The sequence below is a fragment of the Nannobrachium achirus genome (genome assembly GCF_963921795.1).
Source record: "Nannobrachium achirus genome assembly, chromosome: 1".
Taxonomy (NCBI): Eukaryota; Metazoa; Chordata; class Actinopteri; order Myctophiformes; family Myctophidae; genus Nannobrachium; species Nannobrachium achirus.
In genome coordinates, this window is record NC_137810.1 from 49,111,297 (window position 1) to 49,133,312 (window position 22,016).

General features: G+C 43.7%; 1 protein-coding gene across 4 annotated transcripts in view; it reads right to left on the reverse strand.

Annotated features, from left to right (window-relative positions):
* Positions 1-22,016, reverse strand: part of suco (SUN domain containing ossification factor) — a 64,212-nt gene that overhangs the window by 32,682 nt on the left and 9,514 nt on the right. For all 4 annotated transcript variants that reach the window (XM_080732928.1, XM_080732927.1, XM_080732926.1 and 1 more), the window contains exons 2-4: positions 5,184-5,298; positions 1,050-1,166; positions 430-851 (exon numbers count right to left, since the gene is read on the reverse strand). In XM_080732928.1, the coding sequence (XP_080589054.1) occupies positions 430-851; positions 1,050-1,166; positions 5,184-5,298 (654 nt within the window). The remainder of the gene's footprint in view (positions 1-429; positions 852-1,049; positions 1,167-5,183; positions 5,299-22,016) is intronic.

Sequence of the window (22,016 nt, forward strand, 5' to 3'; positions counted from 1 at the left end):
ATGGGAAATCTCCGATCCACGTAGAGACTCGAAAAATGTCCCGAGATGAGGACCAAGATAACACACCTTGACACTCTGACACTTGAACTCTTCCGTTTGTATTCAGGCATATTTGCCGGTTAAACAGCGGCAAAGCCCCCCAAAAAGTCAAATCAAATAAACAACTGAAAGGGAAAAAAAGTTAAGCAACAAAAGAAACAACCAAAAACTAAACAAACGCAACAAATCAATAAACCTAAGTAAAACAGGAACGTCAATGAATCATACATTACTTGGGGTTGAAGTTGGCTTTAACCATCATCAAGAGGACCAGCATCGTTTCAACTGGCTGTGAATGACTCTTATCTGCAGTTATAGCCAACCTCTTCCGACAGCCCAGAGACCCTACCAGAGGGCCCTGGTTGTTTCAGTAGTCCGAACGGAGCTTACCCTGTGTGGGCCGGCGTGCTACTGTGTGAGGTAGGTGTGTGTTGGTGCTCCTCTGGCTCTGGAGTCGGGAGCGTGGTCGAGCCCACGGTGGGTTCCGCGGAGGGAGGTGGGGCATCGCCGCCGGGGAGCTCTGCTGGAGGTGGAGTTGGGGGGTCTGTAGAGCCCTGGTCCTGGGCTGGAGGAGGCGAGTCAGGGGCCGGGGTCTGGGTGGAGGTGGAGGTGGAGGTGGGGGTAGAGGAGGCTGGAGGTGCCTGGTCCTGGGTCTGGGTCTGGCCCTGGTCTTGACTGTGGTTGTGGAGGTCCTCCGAGTCAGTGTGGAGGTCTGGCTGGGGCTCTGGCTCAGCAGCAGCAGGTACATCTTCAGATTCTGGGTCAGATTGGACTTCCTCCTCCAGCACCACAGCCTCTACTGGATTCACAGTCTGATGAGAGATGACACACAACACATGCATGGGTTCACGAATCAAATTCTATTCTAACTATTTTTTACCCCCTTATCGTTATGCCAATTGAGTGTGTGTGTGTGTGTGTGTGTGTGTGACTGTGTGTGTGTGTGTGTATGTGTGTGTGTGTGTGTGTGTGTGTGTGTGTGTGTGTGTGTGTGTGTGTGTGTGTAGTACCTGTTCATTATTATCTTGGTGTATGTGGTGTGCTGGCAGCTGCTCTACTAAGACAGCTGCCTCCTGCTTCTCCTGGCCAACATCGTCTGCTATGTGTGATGCCCATTCTTCCGCCGCCTGGATGAAAACAATTTTACAAACCGTCAAGCACTAGCACAATATATGGTAGAGCCACAGGTACTTAGAAGATTAACGAATCAATTACAGTATGTGAAAGGTCCGGGACAATAGGCTGAGTTTTCGATATACCGAAGGTCGACTTTAATCCGAAGATAATAGGCCATTTAGTTTAACATTTAAATAACTGTTCAGAGGAGCAAGACGATCCAGTTGGATTAGAAGTCAGGAGAGGAGATCAAGTGCTTCAGGAAACACAAGCCCACATACGGCACTACTACACCTCCACACAAACGCAGGGCACTGAGCGTGCATCTCAAGTTGTGAAATGGCCTCTTGTTGACTGATGGAGGGAAGAGACAAAGGCAGCGCTATTGTAACACTGACAGACTGACAGGGCCGTTCAATCACCCTGGAGCGACTGTTTGCTGCCGGCCCACAAACAATGAGCCCCCTTCATGTGTGTACACACATACCTACAGTGTCAGTATACACACACACATAGATACAGAGAGACCCCATTCATGTAAGGGGACTAAACCCCAATTATTACACGGCTTGGTTGAATGCTTGAATCGTACGTTTTTGGTCAATACAAAAATGTATTTTGGCGGGCCATGATGGATGATTTTTACACTTGGTTGAATGCAAAAACAGCCAATCTACAAGCTCACAACGCATTTATTCATCATAGCTTTGTTATTGTTTCTTTTTCATCACTGAAAATAGGTAGTCAACGAACATTTTTCGTCATGGTTTCAGTCGACAAAATCAACACTGGTAGAGAGTAGGCCTGTCACAATTATTACATAATTGTCTAATCGCAATGATTTGACATAATCACAATTATTTTTGTCATGTGCAACTTCAAAGCCTACAACAGAAATGTAATTGTCAACGGCAAAAAACACAATTAAATCGCTAATCGCAATTATTTGAGTGACAATTATTAATCGTCATGTCAAATGTCGTAATCGTGACAGCCCTAGTAGTGAGCTTGAATTGCAGCCATTAATGTCTTGGCCTATGTGGTCTCATCTCCTATCTGTTCTGAGCCACTACAGGGGATTAGCCACCACTTAACTAAAGACCAGCTCTGACCCAGTATCAGCTCCACCCTCCCTTCAATACCTTAATTTGCTTAGCGTTGGGCACAGAGAGCCATAGACTGGCTGAGGTGGACAGGTTTCCTGCCTCAGTCAGCCAGTTAAGACTGTGAAAAGCCCAGAGGAATGACTAGAGAGAACTCCATGAACCGTGATCCACAGAGCTGACTAGGACCTACGCTCAGTGCTTTAAAGTAACTAAGTACATTTAAGTACATTTGAGTTATTTGTACATTACTTGAGTATTCCCAATTTCCAAATACCTTTACTTCTACTTCACTACATCTCGGATCCAAATATTGTACTTTTACCCCCACTGCATTTATTTGAAAACTTTAGTTACAAACTACCGTACTTTGTAGATTTTGATTATTATTACAAAACATGCATTAACCACTTCAGCCCTATATATACATTTTGGCCTTTTGAAAATATGACCAAATATGGCGTTGCGAGGCATTGTTGTTGTGACATGCTGCACAATGACAACTTTTACTTTTGGTACTTTAAGTACATTTCTAAACCTATACTTTTTTTTGTACACAAGTAATCTTTGAATTCCTGACTTGTACTTGTGAGTACTTCTACATTGCAGTATTGATACTTTTACTTAAGTAAAAAATGTGAATACTTTTTTCCACCAGTGCCTACACTGTACTGCCACTGCCGGAATCACTCTCAGAGAAATCTTTCTCAGCCTTCTAGTGACATCCACATATTGAAAGTTATATCACAATTTAAGGAATAGGGGACTTTTGCCAACATTGTGCAACTACTCTACGTGACAGCCTCTCTGATGTACATAACATGTACGACTTGACTCATTTTGGTCAGGGTCAATAACTGGAGATAATCAAAGGGAGAAAAGGAGAGAGGAAGAGAGAGAGGTATTACTCACTACAGGTTGGTTAGAGTTACACAGACTTAAATAAAGTCCCACACACACTTCCCCTCTGCTTACGGAGCAGCTTGCATGACCCCAAATGAATGAATGAACACACACCCACTCTCTCTCTCTCTCTCTCTCTCTCTTCTGGGTCATCATGTCATGACCCTATGACACCCGCCCCTTCAGTTATGCTACACATGCTGTCACAGTGATGTTATGAAACCAGGTGAACATTGTGCAATTTGTGCCATGTTCATTACATGTGGCATTGTGTGATAGGAAAAAGGTCATGACATGACGGATAATAAACCATTTTCCTTTTCCATGTCAGACAAGAGGAACATTTAGTGTCTGTGCTTGACGCCTGGCGAGGTCATCATGGATCTTGTTGCTGTCGGGCAGAAACCTCTTATCTTGCCTGGGCCACAGGGTAGTGGTCCAGGCACCTAGGCTGGTAATCCAGCCCTTAAAGCGTTGCAGGTTCGAGTCCCGATCCTGACGACCTTTGCTGCGTGTCACCCCCCATCTCTCTCCCTGTTTCCTGTCAGCCTACTGTACACCTATCAATAAAGGCAGAAAAAGACCCCAAAAATATCTTAAAAGAAACCTCTTACCTTCATATACTAACTTTTAGTTTTCTTCATTCTGTAAATGAACACTACTTGATCATACTACAGCGTCACACTTAAGTATCAATAGTAACAGATCCACAAGCTGCTCGAAACGGCTCAGAACTTGACGCAAAGCGAAGGGCTTCGAGCTTGTAGAATTGCTACTTCTGCTATTTTTTATTTTGAAATTCTGAATCCTGAAAAGTAACCGTTTTGGACATTTGAGGTTTCCACCCGACAGACGATTTGCTCTTCTCGACTGGCACAGCCCACTAGTAGCCACGGCTTGTTACGCAACAACTAGGGAAGCTGGGAAGGCAAGTCAACATTACCAGCTGCAAATCCATTTGAAAAATAGATTGCTGGAAATTGCAAAGTGATTCAGAATCTTTATTCGTTTTTGTTGTCTCCACGCCTACTACAAATCTGCAACGTTGTCATAGTATCATTTATGGTAAAGTGTTGCGGTTTCTGTTAGCATAAATAAAATCACTTTATTTTTAACAAGGTGTTAACTGTTATATACTACACACTGTAATAGCATCACATTGACTGTCGTCATAGCACCAGACACACTGTATGAAGATGGGCCGAAATTTTGGACACTGCCAGAACCTCAGAGCCAACAACACCATGCAGAGGGGCTTGTAGACGGCCATCCTTGACCGTAACACACTCAATGCTTTTACCATGACTGCAATTGCCAACTGTTAACACAATTACTGCCTTTTAATCTGAAGTTTGCTTGGTGCCTTGGTGCCGCGCCGTTTCCTCCGTAGGCTGCCGCTATTATTTTTGAAGGGCCGGAAGGGGGTTGTTGTTGTGTTTTTGGATTATCACTTGACGGCAACGATTACGTCATCTAGTCACATGACAGTGTGGGTCCAGAAGAGAAACATGGCTGCGCCCAGCCGAGTGAATTTTGTACAGGAATCAGCCCACTCTTTGGCTCAAAATGTCTCTTTTTGAATAAATGAAGTCTCTTTATGGGCCTCTCAATGGATTTACTATGGCGGACCTTCACTTCGCGTGCATGCACAACGTGCGTTGTAAACAAATCGCGGACATTACCGATGCGGGCGGGAGCGGAGCGGTGTACTGTAAGTAATTATACTTTTACAGTAAATACAGTAAGATTGACAGTCCTCACCATCAACGGCACCATGGTTTTAACCCTTTCAATGACGGTGAGGATTGTCAACGGCAGCAGAACAGTTAACTAGGCTGTGGGTTTGTAGTTGGAATATATAAAGCTGGCTTTGACGGATATAATGAAGAATACCAAAGGACTCCTGAATGAGATGGCCACATCTTGAATGGAGTCTATAATTATGCATATACTGTAGTGTACACACAGACACAGAAGAAGGAAAACAATGTTCCACACACCCACACACAGAGACACACATACCTTGTGCTGTGTTGAGTCCTGCTCCTGGTTTTGGTCAGGTGGGTCAACGTCCCCAGCAGACTGACCTGGACCAGAAGAGATCTGCTCTGAACAATGCACATGTTGACTGGGGTACCTGAAGAACACAGAGAAGAGGGGTACATAACATTAGCACATGTTGACTGGGGTACCTGGATAAGTCAGAAAAGAAGGGTACGTAACTTTAGCACGGCACATATACACACAGCACATAGCTCCCTCCTATGTTTCTGACATGCTTGAACCATATGTACCTATCAGAACCCTTAGATCTTCTGACAAAGGTCTTCTCACTGAGTACTGGATCAATTCTAAATCAGGTTATGGTGCTTTCAGTCACTATGGTTTCCGCTCTGTGGAATTCGATACCAGCTGATCTAAGGTAAGGTTTGTTACAACAGTGTCTTCTTTTAAAAGCAAACTAAAGACCTACCTATTCTCACAAGCTTTTACCTAGGTTTGTAATGTATTGCTTAAACTGTTATTTAATCATATGTATGTTCACTTTGTGTCAATATGTATGTTTTTACTTTTTTTATTTTTTACTTTTTTTTATTACATTTTCAGTTTTTATTGTCATTTTCTTGGAAGCACATTGAGCTTGCGCCTGTCGTATGAAATGTGCTATATAAATACATGTGACTTGACACCGTTAATGAAAGGCACAATTGAAGCTGAAATGTGAAGGAGCACATGCAGAATTCCCACAGTGTTCATTAATCTCGGAGTGTGAAAATCATTAATAAAGCACAAGAGGGAGTGTGTTAAGGTGAATAACATCACAGCTGGCAGGTGAGTTAAAATGGCATTGACAGATTTGGTTGTGTGGCAAACAAGACAACATTGTCCATTCTCCATCGTGCTTGTTTGTGTGCCTATTTCAACAATAACTAGAAACTAAAGCAGAAAGCCCTCCTCTCCTCAGACAGTGCATCGACACGATGTGCCCTAGCTGCTCAGACAGCATGAGGTGATGTTACGTTCTCCCAAATGTATTAAGACCCACTCTGGGGGGCTGACAGTGACTCAGTGACATGTGCTGTGTAAGGCACACATGCAGGGCTCCAACACGTAGGAGAGATGCTAGAGCAGGGATGTGTAGGAGAGAAAGGAGACACGCAGGGTAACAAGCAGGGGAGAGAGAGGAGAGGAGACAGAGATCAACAGAGTAAGACATGAGAAAGTCACAGAGAGAGAGGCAGTGGGTGAGAGATGAAGAAGGCTCTGAGAGCAGGAATACTTCTGTAACTACTGAGCCACTGTTCTTTCAAGTGCAATGATTGTGTGTGTTAATACTGCACGTGTGTGTGTGTGTGTGTGTGTGTGTGTGTGTGTGTGTGTGTGTGTGTGTGTGTGTGTGTGTGTGTGTGTGTGTGTGTGTGTGTGTGTGTGTGTGTGCGTGTGTGCGTGCGTGCGTGCGTGCGTGTGTGTGTGCACTACGGGCACATGTACAGTAGACAGGTAGAAAGACTACTGGGGACTTTGTTCTAGATGAGAACAAAAGTTGGCCTTCCCTCTTCCATGGAACAACTTTGATGTCATTCTCATCTAGTGCCTGCTTGGCCTTCAGTAAAGCATCACGTGTTGTAGAAAACATCAGTGCAAGTTTGCCAGACATTGATAGTGTTGTCAAGGAATCAGCTATTCATCTGCAGCATGGCCAGTGTCAAATGTCCTAATATGCGAGGAGAGGCCTTTAGTACAAGCTATATTATATCTGTCAGACAAAGCGGCTACAGTAACAATGTTCCCACAAGCTTTGTAAACACAGAGCTATTTGTCCTGTACCATATATTTTTCTCGGTTCAAATTTAGAAGTACATTTGCTTCTTGGAAAAAAGAAAAGAAAGATCGACCACCATCAAGTCCTGTCATGACATACATACGATGGTTATCGAAAATGAACTAAGACGTCCGCTTAAATTCCAAAAGTGGAAAGATGTAGATATAAGAGCAGCGCCACCATCAGGCCGATTTTTGCAAAACACATTTTTGGACACTGCTCCTACAGGTTTTGGCCTAAAATCACGCAAAGCTGTACACAGTATCTCTAAAGTCATGTAATCAACATGGATCTGTCCCATTTCCCATATTCCCTCCTTCCCTCGTGGCCTACGATTGCCTTCTAAAGTTTGTGTATGCGACGTGACGGTTGCTTATCTCCCGATTAGGGAGTCTTACTGGTATTTAATACAATGAGACCTGAATTTGAAAACTCTACAGTGTGACCTTCACCTGTCCTATATACAAGTAATGCAAAAACGAATTCATTAAGACAGAAGAGAGAGTGAGATGGAGAAATGGAGCAAAGGGGAGAGGAGACAGGGACAGGAGAGGAGGGGCGTCAGAGAGGCAGATAAGGAAACAGAACAGATTGAAATAGTGACATAAGAGGGAGGAGGAGGGCATAACTGGTTATGTGTTTATCTTATCGTTGTTGGGGGTAAAGGCTAGAATGATGTGGAGAATGGAAAGGGGGTCTGTCTGTGTGTGTGTGTGTGTGTGTGTGTGTGTGTGTGTGTGTGTGTGTGCGTGCGTGCGTGCGTGCGTGCCTGCCTGCCTGCCTGCGTGCGTGTTTGCGTGCGTGCGTGCGTGCGTGCGTGCGTGCGTGCGTGCGTGTAATCTGGTGGTAGGAGAGCAGAAATAGATTTGTAGGTTTGTCTGAACTTGCCCAAATTGCAGTGACACCCAACGTGTTTGCGTACTCACTTACTGCACTTTAACCTACTTTTGTTCAACCTTTAGCCCCGTCCCTCAGTAGATAGTAGCTTTTAGGCACTTTCTTTCAACCTGTCATCCCTAATCCCAGGTGAAATCTCAAAAGTTCAAATATTTTCAGAGCTAAAAAGCTCACAGTGAATCACATTGTGCTATTTTTGCCCGGGGGAGACATCCGTGTCATTTTAGAGTTTTGCGTTGGCTATTCAGAAAATTGCAGATATACAAGATATACAAGCTTGTATTTCTGCTATTTTTGAAAAATCTAGAAAGACTACTGATTTAGAAGGCATTTGTAGAATCGGCCTCAGGTCTTAATGGGTTAAGTGGTATGTAAGTAGTCATTACGCACTGTCACTTGTAGATTGAGTTAAACAGAAAAGATCCAACTGGGAACAGAAAGGCCTCTTTAAAGCACGCACGCACGCACACACACACACACACACACACACACACACACACACACACACACACACACACACACACACACACACACACACACACACACACACACACACACACACACACACACACACACACACACACACACACACACACACACACACACACACACACACACACACACACACACACACACACACAAGATGGTTAGAGCTGGTGAGAATAGGCCCACTGTATGCTTCTTTACTTAGTGTGTGAGCCAACTCAGCCAAGTGAGGCCAAGTCAGGATACTTTCAAACAAGTTTCTTATTCAGAGCTGGTATGGATTACCCACTTCTTTAATGGCTCTCCATTTGTTGTGGAATGTCAACTTTACAGACCACGTGTGGAAATTTGCCTTTTTTGGCCCCACTGTTACAGACTAGGTACAGTAAACACATGATTAAAACCCACAACAAGACACAAATACACAACATAAGCCAACATAGGTTTCAGGGAAACCTTTTTTTGGACAATCAAAAAATGTATGTAAAAACATTGTTCAAAAGTAGCAGCTCTACAAGCTCACATTGTGTTGCGTGAACTTCCGTGAAGATACAATACGGCTTAATTGTAAGGAGGTTAATTAGAATAATCAATTTTGTAAATTCTTTTCACAAACATGCATGGCCTGGGTAAAGATTTATTCTACTACTTTGTCATCATAACGTGTAATGCCCTGATCATCCATTAAAGGATGTGACTCACTGGCTTTTCCAAAACTGTCCGGTAAAAGCATCCGTCAGAGTAGAGAACTGCAAGTGGATATCGATCTTTAATCACCTTGAAATCAATCAAAATTGAATATTGTTGATAAATACAATTAATTTGATATATATACATGTTGATCAGGAATCAATAATCACAAAAAATCGATAGTTGTAGCCCTGTTGCAAAGCCAAAACAACAAGTAACAGCAGCTGAACAGCAGCTGTTGCCAGCGGCTGTCATCTCCAAAGACAGAGTAAAGACCCACATGATAGAACAGGCTGCGATACGGACACCATGTGATCCTGAAACCTGAGCCTTTCACCTTGACCGGCAGACACACATCACTGTCTGAACACATATGAACATGCATGTCAGCACCATGCTGATGGCCCCCACTGGCTAGTGGCTATGCTTACACACGCACGTCACACACACGTCACACAAACACACAGTCACACACCTGTGCAAGTTAGCACTAGCAGCAGCAGCCTGTAAGACATGATTACCAAGAAATCTCTTCATCATTTTTCTGTCAAATCAACTTCAACAGTGAGTGACACAAGTTAAAAGACAATACAAGATCAAATACTGTAACGCATCATTATCACATCATCCACTTGGCTGGGGGGGATTTCATTTCTGGGAACCGATTTTTCCAAGAGAACAGAACTGTGAGCTAGGGATGGGACGATATGAACATTTCATATTACGATTATTGTGACAAAAGAAATCGGAACATTTGCCAAAAAATAGCACGTGTCGCGTAAAAACACTTGATAGAGAAGACTGTATCTGTACGTATATTATAAGTATATTATAAGTACCTTTTACCAATTATAGAGTTTAAGTGGTACCGGATATGCAGCTCGGCAAATAAAAGATTAATTGATACCAATGCATGACGGAGGACGATATCACGATAAATTAAATCTCCACGATACGATTATCGTGGGTGTTTTTTATCACGATAAACGATAATATCGCTTATCGTCCCATCCCTACTGTGAGCCAATGGCTAATGAAGGAGATTAATTGCACACCAACCATCCAATGCTTTGGGAGCTGTTGTGGCCAAGTCACCACGCTCTCCGTCAAAACAAGCCCATCAGGGGCGGCGGCCCTTATAGTGTGTCCTTGGCATTTTGGGTTCGCCTTTAACTTCATGACCTCAACACCGGCCTGGTATGCTGGCCAGCGGGCGGCCGGCGCAACGCACACATCGGTGCTAACTATCTCATCTCAGTAGCACATGATCCAAGTATCCATCCCTGCTGATGCTGCAATGCGGGCAAGTGCCCATATGCTTAACACCTCATAATGTACACTCATAATACACACTGACTGTCCATAGGGGCTGGACAGTGAAGAGAGGAGGCTCCACTGAAGGAAACCCGAGAGCCAGGCGACGTACAGATATTTGGGGGATGGGGGGGTGTATAACATGAACCATTGGATACTGGCTAAACTTAGAGCCATAGCTTTGAACTATGCATGTATGTACCGTTTCAAATGTCATAGAGTATAGCATGAGGAAGAATGGGGGGGGTTATATATGGTCATAGTGATGGTAGTGGTGGTGGTGGTGGTGGTCAGGGGAAGAGGGGGAGGGTCACTGGCCTAGAAACAGCAAACACTGGTCTCTGATCACCTTCACAGCTCTCGATAGACAACATATAACAGGAACTACAGTATATGGTCCTACTATGTACGTATAGTAGGCAGTAGAGAACTTTACTAAAACTCGGCACGCAACCCCTGCCCAACCCGGAACGGGGTATGTGTCAAAAACTAACTGGAGTCGCACGTCAGCAGGGAATGTTGTGGGGGGGGGGGGGAGAGCAGGTGGCACTGGCAGGTGAGTGTCATCAGGGTACAACATCGGTGACGGTGACAACACACAGAAACGTGTGGTGGAAATAATTGGCATAACGCGACAACACTGGGGAGGACCAAGGCGTAAAAAGTAGTGTGATGCGAGCGAGGGACGACCAGGAGGCCCTTGTCAGAGGATGTTAGGCTGCATTCCTGCTCATTAGGTTAAAAGATGGTGGCTCCGTGGAATAGCTCCCGGCCAGGCTTTGAAAAATGGAAGTTCAAACAGAGGTCCAACACTTCTCAAACAAATCTCATACTGTACAGACTGAGCTTAATAAATCTGTACTGTATGCCACCTGTCCTGAATGTGGAATGTGTAACCATTGCCACTACTAAGATAAGACAAGTCTTAGGCCTATGTGGAGACTGGAGAATGTGTACAAAAATGAATCCATCTCAAGTTAGTGTGAACAGAAAGCGATATGCTTAGGACATTTTCGTCTATTTTATGTTTTGGGCATTTGCCAGGCTATTCCAGATGGCCTTTTTAATAACAGAACTGCCGTGGTCATACATACTAATACCCAATTCACTCTGTCAGATTTGCAAGGCTTCCTGGCTAGCCATAATCATAATTCACACAGGAACCATCACCTGGAAACCCCAGCTAAAGACCGGTGTGTCCAATGTGGAGAAAGTGTGGTGTATCCCCAGATTCCCCACTGCCAGCCTCATTCAATGACCCAGTGACACACATACTCCTTGGCTGGCTCCCCTTCAATCTCTCAGAATATCTCACCACGCTTCACCCATCACCCCTTCCAGGTCAATCAGAGCTTCACATAAGGTAACCAATTATTATTGTGCTATTACTGGGCTCATATCCCCATTTGACATATACAGTATACGCCCAGTGGTAAGCAGAGATAGGTGAGACAGCTTTGAGGTGTTGAAGTCAATGAAAACAGATCGGGTCGACATTAATGAAGAAGAGACAGGACCAACATGGCTCAAACTAACAAGAAGGCTTGAATTAACATGATTAAGGTTGAGTCAAATAAATACTACATTGTTAATTTGACATATAGTATGCATAGATTATTCCGTTTTGTTGAGTTCACTGGTTGAAGAATGAAAACAACATAACATAGGTCCATTCACTTATCAAACATTACCTGTAATCACAAACAGCATTTCCGTTAGAGTGGCACACAAGGTGATAAGAATGTGATACGATGGAGCCAATGAATATTTAAGTAGTGATAAGAGTCTGATTACTTTTTAAATAAAATGTTCAGTTGTATTCAGGGCTGTACAATTAACCAAGTCAAAGAATGTGCTTTTATGTTCACATGTACCCGTAAAACCAATTAATTTGATCAGTTTGATCATCTCCTCACCATTACACCAAATAAAATACATGGTACGCCCCATATCCCCATCCATCAGGCTCAGAGCCTCAGAGGCACAATAAAATCACAAGATATTAAAAACCATTTAATTAGAATCTGCCAAAAATCATCATTATCAATGGTGATCAATGTTAAATTAGCCATAAATCACAATTTTAGCTATACATGCAGTACTTGAAACGTGTACATTGTGTACTACATTATACATAATTAAAAAGGGAAGATTGAGTCTCACTCTCAAATGAACTTCTGCATGACGATACGTTTACAAAGGCCATCAGGAGTATCTCCAAGGTCAAGTCTTGCCTACTGTATCTGCACTGGTCATCAATGAACACTCACAAATCAGTTTTATAGACTACCTGTGGTGTCCTTTCAAACTGAGGCCCCTAGGTCTCCCAATTTACAAAATGAGGAACAGATGAGGTTTTGCTGCAACCCTACACCCTGACCAGCTTCTGCTGTGCTGGGGGGGGGGGGGGGGGGGGGGGGGGGATCCATCCATTTACTCACGGTATCTATCGATCTATGCCCATTGCATTAGTGAAACACTTTTGAGTGGTGCTATCCGCTCCTGCATCTGGCTTTGTCTGTTTGTTTGTCTGTTTGTTTGTTTGTATGTATGTCCGTATGTATGTCCCACACTTGGCTCATTGGCCAAGCTTAGCTGGAAGCTTAATGACATTAACTCATAAAAGCTTTGCTCACTTCAGAGTGGGTGTGATTTATTTTCTATCTTACTGGAAAGACATTACTAAGTGAAACTCAAGTCAGAAACTTGCACTGCTAGCTCTGCCTAGAACAGCAACATTATGCAGTATATGATTGACATAAATAGGTCACCTACTGTAGGTGTTTGTGTATGTTTAAGTGAATAGGTCACACAGAATAAACACTCCACCAAGAGCTAGCTTCTATAACAATGACAGATAAAGCTCTCTGGTCCAACTTCCACCACATGATGACTCATGTAAACCATCTAACTGCAGCCTGCTCAGTCACAAAGCCCCGTTCAAATGATAAAAAAGGTGATTAAATTAAGCAGTGGAGCGCAATAAAAAGCACGCAAATGCCTTGTACCGTACTAGGCTGGCAGCTAACACAAAGCCACGTCTTTGAAATGAACTGAGACTTGGATGCCCAACCAACCCCCCTGTGCAGTGCACCCAGGATTGAATGGCTAAACTTTAAAGAGCTGAGTGTTGACATTCCTTTGGAGGAAGAAAAGGAAGAAGATGGGGTGGTAGTGGTGGTGGTGGTGGTGGGGTGGTGGATGAGTGGGACGAAAGGAACCATTTTGCGGGGTAGAAACTTGACCTACTTCTTGTGAAAGTTATGCAACGCACTGAGGGGGGATGTGAAGAGAGCCGCAGAGAGAGGGACGGATGGAAGTTAAGATAATGTAGCAGAGAGAGTCGAGACTGAACTCAATATAGACACAGATTTTTTTTTAAATTAACGCATCATGTGAGGTATATGTTCTAATAAATAGGTCAGTACCAGTCTAATGAAGGAAATCGTCGGGTGGAAAACTCATATGTCCATAACTGTTACGTTTCCAGATTCAAATTAAACATAGCTAATGTAGCAGATCTACAAGCTCAAGCTTTCGAGCAGTTTGAGGATCTGCTCCTGTTGATGCTTTTGCGTGACGCTTGAAGTATGATTAAGTATAGTGCATTCCTTTTTCGGAAAAAACAAAGGTTAGAATACGGAGATAGGAGGTTTCTGCCCGACAGCGACAGAATGCCTGAGGCTTGACTAATGACTCAGCAGACCGACAGCGTTAAAACGCCTACGAAACCGCTTCTCTCACTCGATCCATACATCCTTTCCCTCACCCCATCTCTGCTTCCTGTCCCACTTTAGAAGCACACGTCCATTTGGAGGAAATTCTCTCTGCCTCTCTCTCTCTTTCTCAGTACTTTCTCAGAGCCCCGTGTCCGGTAAAATGTCACTGATAGCTGGAGGTAGACGAGAACACATGGTGCGGTAACAGGCATACAAACACATTTTGTTGCACTGTCGTCCTGACTCGAACCCATTTTGAGTTGCAAGCCAATCCCCCCTCTCCGGGCTATTTCCTGTTGGTTTTAGGGCCTTTCAGTTGCAGGGAACCGGGAATGATGCTACTGTATCAACAGGAATGTACTGTACCAACTGACCGGTACCCAGACGGGCATGGTCCAGACAGAGCTGGTGGAGAAAACAGGATGAGAGGGGCTTAAGATAAATACTATCAGCAGACATGACTGGAAGTGGATGGGAGATCTGGATGGCCTCTGATCACATTTCATTGACAGGATGCTGCTGGCAGTGACACAGAGGTTTGTGCCAGGCCAACCAGAGGGTCTTCTGCCACGATGGAGCATGTGACCATGTATGAGAGACCATAGTGTGTGTGTGTGTGTGTGTGTGTGTGTGTGTGTGTGTGTGTGTGTGTGTGTGTGTGTGTGTGTGTGTGTGTGTGTGTCTGGATGAGTGCTTCAGTCGATCTTATGTGCATGTGTAAAAGCAAGCAACGTCTCTCATATGCACATCTTTAAGTGTGCATGCATGTAATTGTAAGTGCTACGTCTGAACTGCTGAGTCTGTGCACACGGTACACACACACAGTCTATGTATATACTCTATGTGAACATAATGTGTGACTTGCCAGGTGAATCAAGAGGAACATCAGGCTTTCCTTTTATGAATAATAAATGCTGTCCTCCCTCTCCCCTCCACACGTCCTTGACTCGTGCAGCTGGACGACCACATCGGAAGTGATGGTGGCGACGCAGGGCAACATCCGTGCTCTCTCACCAGCTCTCCCTGTCACTTCCTTCTTGACGTTTTTTTTTTACTCTCATTTCAGGATCTTGTCAACCATTAACATATTCAAATCCTGATGTGGGTCTGAAGATTGCTGGATCCCGACTCGTCTTTGTCCCTCATCATCACCTTCTTAATCTCTCTTTGTCTCTGTCCTTCTAAGTGTCTCTCATATTACTTTAGTCACTGTACGGGATTAACCTGATTAATTAGGATTCTTTACAGATCCCCTTCTCGCACACATACCACTACCTACTGGGTCTTAAGCACAAGTGCCATGCATGCTTCCGTGGCAGCGTTCAGAAGTCATCACCTGTGAGTCGTGACGGGGGAAGATTAGCCTGGCCTACATTCTCTGACATGCCCGATGCAGCACTATACAGACAGACACACACCTGTACGTACACACACAGACACACACCTGTACGTACAGTCGTACACACACAGCGCCTTTGCCTGCCATGCACACATAACACCTTAACCTTAGTGTCCTTTAATTGAGTGTTATAAAATGAACCATCTGCCTACCATTGCGTCAATCTGCTCTCAGTGTGCCTAGCATACACTTGAACAGGTTCATTAGTTCCTACTTAAGCCCGACTGATGCAAAATATTTGGGTCAGATGCTGATCCCACTTGTGTCCTAGACCAGTGTTTCCCAAACGTTTTAGCCTGTGACCCAAAAGAGAGATTAGACCTTTGCCCGGGACCCAAACTAGCGAAAATAGCAGATCTGTGAGCTTGTAGATCGGCTATTTCCACTACTCCTTATAGAATTTCTTAGGTTTTTCTTAGATTTCTTCGTGAAAAATAATCAAATTGTGTTTTTAATTCAAGAAAGAAATAGCTTTTTGGGAATGTTTTTTGAAGATATTTTGAATAATAATAATGAAAAACAAAATGTAGGAAACCAAAAATGAAGGGACCCATGAAAATATTTCCACGACCCACAAATGGGTCCCGACCCACTGTTTGGGAAACAGTGTCCTTGACCATAGATTAGCGAAGTTTTGACCAATATTCCTACTGCTGCCCTGATATCAAGATGAAGAGAAAAGGTGAAGGACAGAAACGGAGAGCCAGAGAGATAAATCATTAGGATTTCAAAGAAGTGCTGGATGATGTCATCATCACACTGGGTATATGTAGAAGGATCCTGGCGGCATTATAAACACTGCACTGCTGTGAGACAGATGGGAGTCTTGTGATTCTGTCTGTTGAACCACGGATTAGGCAATACAAAGGTAATGGCAGACTGGCAGTGGATAAAAACGCAAGCAAAGGAAAACTTTCCCTTTCTGGGATGAGCCTCGTCATGTGCCTAGAGTAAACACACACAAACACAAGAGCGAGCCAAGCCAGAGGCCAAATAAATCCAGCTGCTCTCCCAGAGCCACGTCCTAAGAATAAATCCTACAATTGGGCAGAGGATCCAGGTTGGACCAGAGCACTGCTTTCCCTTGGAACAGCCAATCCAAGAGAGATGAGACAAACGGCCAGAGAAGGATATGCATAAGGAAGGAGGAAAAAACTGTTAAAGGGAGAGGATCCGGAGGCCACGTGGGCAGGGGTGGAGTGTAGGGCAAGGCAATGTGCCAGGGTTCGCTTTCGCTTGCCCCTGAAAAAAGTAGGGCAGCATATCGGTGAGGCAGACAAAAACATTCCGCTAGCCAGCGTGCTAGAGATGGGGGGTGGGGACGGCAGAGTCAAAAAGCTAGCTGCAGCTGCACTATGTGTGTATTTGCCTGCACATAAGAGGCAGGGAATAATGTAGAGAAGGAGTTTGTTTCAAAGCCCAACTGATCCTCCATAATGCTCCTCATTGCTGCATCCTCTTGACAGCCAGGACACAGTTAATATACATACTATTTGAAATAAAGAAGACAGAATACTTTTTAAATGGCTGAGGCACTTTATGCCGTGTACAGCATGATGTTATCTTGTGTACTGCTGGTAAGGTGTTAACATCAAAGTGGAAGAGGTTTCAAACGGTGGCATCCTCTTTATCAACTTACCATCATTGTAAACACGTTGGCACATGTGCTATGACCTACAATACCACTTCCTGATACTCAATGAGATCAGAAAAGCCTTGGGGCACTGATGGCTGAGTGGTTAAGGTGCATGCATTGCATATAAATACCATATACTGTGTCTATAGTCCCAAGTTTGATTCCCGAGCCCGGCGGACCTTTGCTGCGTGTCACTCCCAGACTCTCGCTCCACTTCCTATTAATCTAAACTGTTCTATTGAAATGAAGATGTTTTTATAAACTTTATTTGACATACAGTACAATAATACAAAACTGTAACATAGGTATTAGCCCATGCCTACATTACTGAAGACGCAAACAGTACACAATAATGCCATGTATAATTCACTTTACTGTACCACAGCTTTTCAAAAGAACATGGCGAATCTGTTCGCTTAGCCATCTTCTGGCCTGGGATGGATGTTTATTCTCGTTCAGAATGCAAAGGAATGCAAATAAGGAGTCCAACCATGGTGTGCATACGCAGTCAGTCAGATAATGAGATTTTTGTTTAGGTTAGCACTGCTGACATGAGATGTAGAAGAACCAACCCTATTGTAGGCTGACTATCAGCTACATGTATTTATGGCCTTAGAAAGGTACTATATATGTGTTTTAAACTACAAATGACACCAGCCTTCAGTTCATCACAGCTACAGTAGATAAGCACAAGTTATGTCTTCAAAATGAGGAGGAATGAATGAGCGGTCAAGCCTCACTTGCAACATGTACAGTATATTTACATGTACAAACATGTTGTTTTTTTCGGCCGTTGTTTGACTTTCCAATCTTCCAGGATTTGTGTTTCGCAACTCCGGCCGAGTGTGTGACGCACTCAGCTCACTGAATAGAGTTTACATTAGACTCCCTCTCTGTGGTGCAGCTTGAATGAGCCTACAGACACACCTCCCCCTGGAGCAGCCCTTCAACATCACACAGGCCGATTCACCAGGTGAGTGAGGTGACACACTCCATGTGCACGCACTCGCGCACACAAGCAATCTCTACAGCAATAAGACGACAAACACACACACACACACACCTAAATGCGGGTCTAGATATCCGTGTGCTCCAGCTCCTGGTTCCTGTTGTTTTTCCACATTCAATGAGCAGAGGTGATGGTGTCACCAGCTAATCCCTGATTGATTAATATCAGACCGGTTCCCACATTGAGAGGCAGGGGAGAATAGGCCTCTCCAACTGTTTGACAACTGTTACATCTACACACCCACACACAAACAGGTATCAAAGAGATCCTAGCTTAACTCTGTGATAACTTGGGCACAGTCAATTGGCACTGGGCTAAAAAATGGGTTACGAAATCGTGGGATAAAAATGATTAAAGATAAAACTGTGGCGCAGTCTCTCTAGATCATTTTAGCCGTTTAAACTGAGAAAAAAATAATTCTCAAGACAATCATTTTTGTAAACGTTTAGAAATTTGGGAGTTTTAATTTGTAGAATCTTTTGTCACGACAGACAGTGCACTGACCTGCTGTTTTTCTACTATTGGCTGTTTGTACGGTATACTATACTGCTTAGTGCTTATCAGGTAATCAAAGGTTGTTTTGTTTTTGTATTCATTGTAAGGACATGGGCCTCAGCTATACCCCTAAACTGTGCAAATGTACTCTACATGGAAGTTGGTAGCACGGATTCAGTCTTTGTTAATGTGACAGAGGAGGAGACACATGCAGTTTACCAGATTGTAGGACCAAGGCTATAGGGTGGTTAGTGGAAGGAGGAACCGATCGCTTCCTGTAAGCAGGGGACCCACACGAAGAGCCTATTTCTGGAACGTACAAAATTCCACATCTCCCCTCACATCACATCCCCTCTACTCCTGGCGGCATGCTCTTGAACAGGACATTTGACAATGAGATGAGAATAAGTAGAAAATAACAAAGGCATAGAGAGCTACACCCCCTGAGAGTTTCCAACTTTTTTCCCAAGGATTTCAATTAATCTGGTTCAAAGCTCTACGGGATTACATTTCAAAATGACATTCCAACTTGAGACGACCACACTCCCGGGTGATGATTATTCTTTAACTCTAAACCGACAAGTGAAATGTATCTAAAATCTTTATTCTCCCCGGCGTTATATGAATGCCATACTGCCAGGAAAACAGCCGCCTCAGTATGGTGGCGATACGGACGGTGGCGTGTAAGCGATGACAGTGGGAAGCGGACCAGCACTCTCAGACCAGGGATGAAAAGAGGCTTGGGAACGCCGGCCCGGGCCGGCCAGCCTCATTGAGAGAGGACCAACAGACCCATTCATGTGTACTTAATGACAGTGGCTAGAAAAGCCACTCGGCCAGTGTTATCTGCGGACCGGGACAGTGGGACACAGACAGCACACGTTTGTGTGGTGTGTGTATATACTGTATGCTGCAGAGGGGGTGTAGGGGTGGCGTACATGTGCATTCTCGGGCAGATAACGCATGCATCAGCAGACACAGGAGGGGAACAAAAACTCATAAAACATTCACGTCCACCTCAGTACATTGTGCCGATGTACTGGTGGGTGCGTGCGTGGCACGTTTACTGTAAACACTAAACAGTCTAATGCACACTTGAGTGGCAGGCTACTTACTGCTGCACAAGTTAGTGGTGCACTTAGCTACCAAGGAAACAAATATACCACAATGTTCCTATGAAACTGGCCTATTAAGTACTATGCTATGTATATAGGAGACAGGCTTGGTGGCTTGACCATCGTGCCTTCTGAATGCCAGCTTCCTCAAAAGTCAGAATGCGGTGCAATTAGCTAATAGTACACAATGTTCTCAACAGCATGCGTCCTGCGACTGACCAGTGTCCCGTGTGTGCCTGTCACATACTGTACACGCACGGAAGCACAGTGTAGCAAAACAAAGGGGAAGAGGGACCCCTGACAAAGAAGTGGAAGAGACCAGGGAGTGTAGAAGAGAGGTTGGCTGTGCTAGAAAAAGGTAAACATTCAAGAGAGCAGCAAGTGAGACAGGGGGAGGGGAGGAAACAGAGCCTTTTCAGAAGGAGAGCAGGAATGGACTGGAGCCTGGACAAGAAAGTCAAGAGCAAAGCCAAGTTAACCTTGGTTTTAGTGTTTTGGCCCATTCACAACTGTACCAGACTAGTTTAGCTTGAAAACATGTCTCCAGCATTGTGTGATACAAACAGAGATACATGGTCAAATGTTTTTCTCTAACAAAATAATTGGAAATGAAAATATAAGTGCTAATATGCTTGGTATACCATAGACATAATTTCTTCAAATTTTAACTTAAATTTTAGGCTGGGGATTCTGTACAACTTCTGAAATTACATGTACGTATATGGCAATCTGAAACAATTTCATGAAACAACAAATAACAACCCAGGCTTCACAGCCATCAGTGTTGTGACTGTAGTTATTTTATTACTATGACTATTATGACTAGTAGCAATGCAACCTTGCGATAACTGGATATCTTAAACACAATATTTACAGTAGAGTATTTTTGATTCCAGAACTGGAAATGCCTCTGCCTATTTATTATTAAGTCTAAGCCGGCTCCAATATCTCGTAATTTATTATGTAATGATTAGCTACACAGGCAAACAACATGTGCAATGTTATTGTTAAAAGTACATTATGTGCAGTATGTATTTTATTTTAACAAAAAGGTTTAACATGAGGCAACTAAATGTACAGTTCTCATACACAGCAGTTAATTAATCAAACGCACACCCACTAGTTAACCTACATTGCAGTGCTGCTGACAAAACACTCCAGTCAGAAAAGCCAACAACCTCCTCCACCCATAAAATGCTATTCACCTGTACAGTAAACACTGTTATTTTGCATCCGACATCGCCTGAGGCCACTGGCAATAATTCAGCTCTTACTCCTGGTCTTTTCAGGTAAACTTTAAGTTCCTACTTCTTTTCAAAAAACCTCCACTTGATCAAACACATCTCTGCTGGGACACTGCACCAGAAAAAGAAAGATAAAAGGCACTTTCAGAAAAACAAGACTACTACAATCGATTCTCTCTGCTGCCCTATACAGTCAGAGCAGAATACACAATACAGAATACAGTCTGCAAGAGTGTTAATTCTGTCAACAAACTAGAACTATGACGAACTATTATCATCGACTACCCTTTTCCATTGACGAAAACTAAATTAAAACTATAGCTATGATGACTAAAACTAAGACTAAATATATACTGTATATCATCTTTATTTCAGACTCAGGTCCATATCACATAAAAAAGACAAAACAATAGTAACAATAATATAGCTTGTCGATCGGTTACTTTTATTTTCATCATGCAACCAAGTGTAAAATCAGCCATTACTGCGCCATCAATTCTCCGTAATGGCGCCAACTTATTTGACTCTTATCCCATCGGGCCAAATCAAGATGGTTTACTTTCCGCCCCTTCTTGCAACATTATCTTGAGGGCACAGAATGGCACAAGGCAGGGTTTAGCAGTTAGTGATACAATGAGCATCCTTGAGTTAGTCTGACCACCACAGCTCATGCTTCCTACCACGTTTTCCCACGGCATCACAGCACAGGTGGCAAGAAGATATGAAAGGGTTTATGTCAACAGAAATTAGTACCTTTATCCAAGAAATTACTGCATGTCAAAGCATGTGGGGAATCAGCATCGATATCTATCTAAGATTATCTGTCAAGAAGGGTTTGTGAAAAGATGTATGGAGATATCATCTCCCTTTGGAGAATTGCCATGTCTTCTTATGCGAGTTGAATTGAGGTCACACTGTGCGATGGGAAAAGGGTGCTACCCTTTTCCCATCGCACAGTGTGACTTAGTGGACTCAATTCAACTCACACAGTTTGTCAAGGTGGATAATCACACTTTAACCTTTTTTCC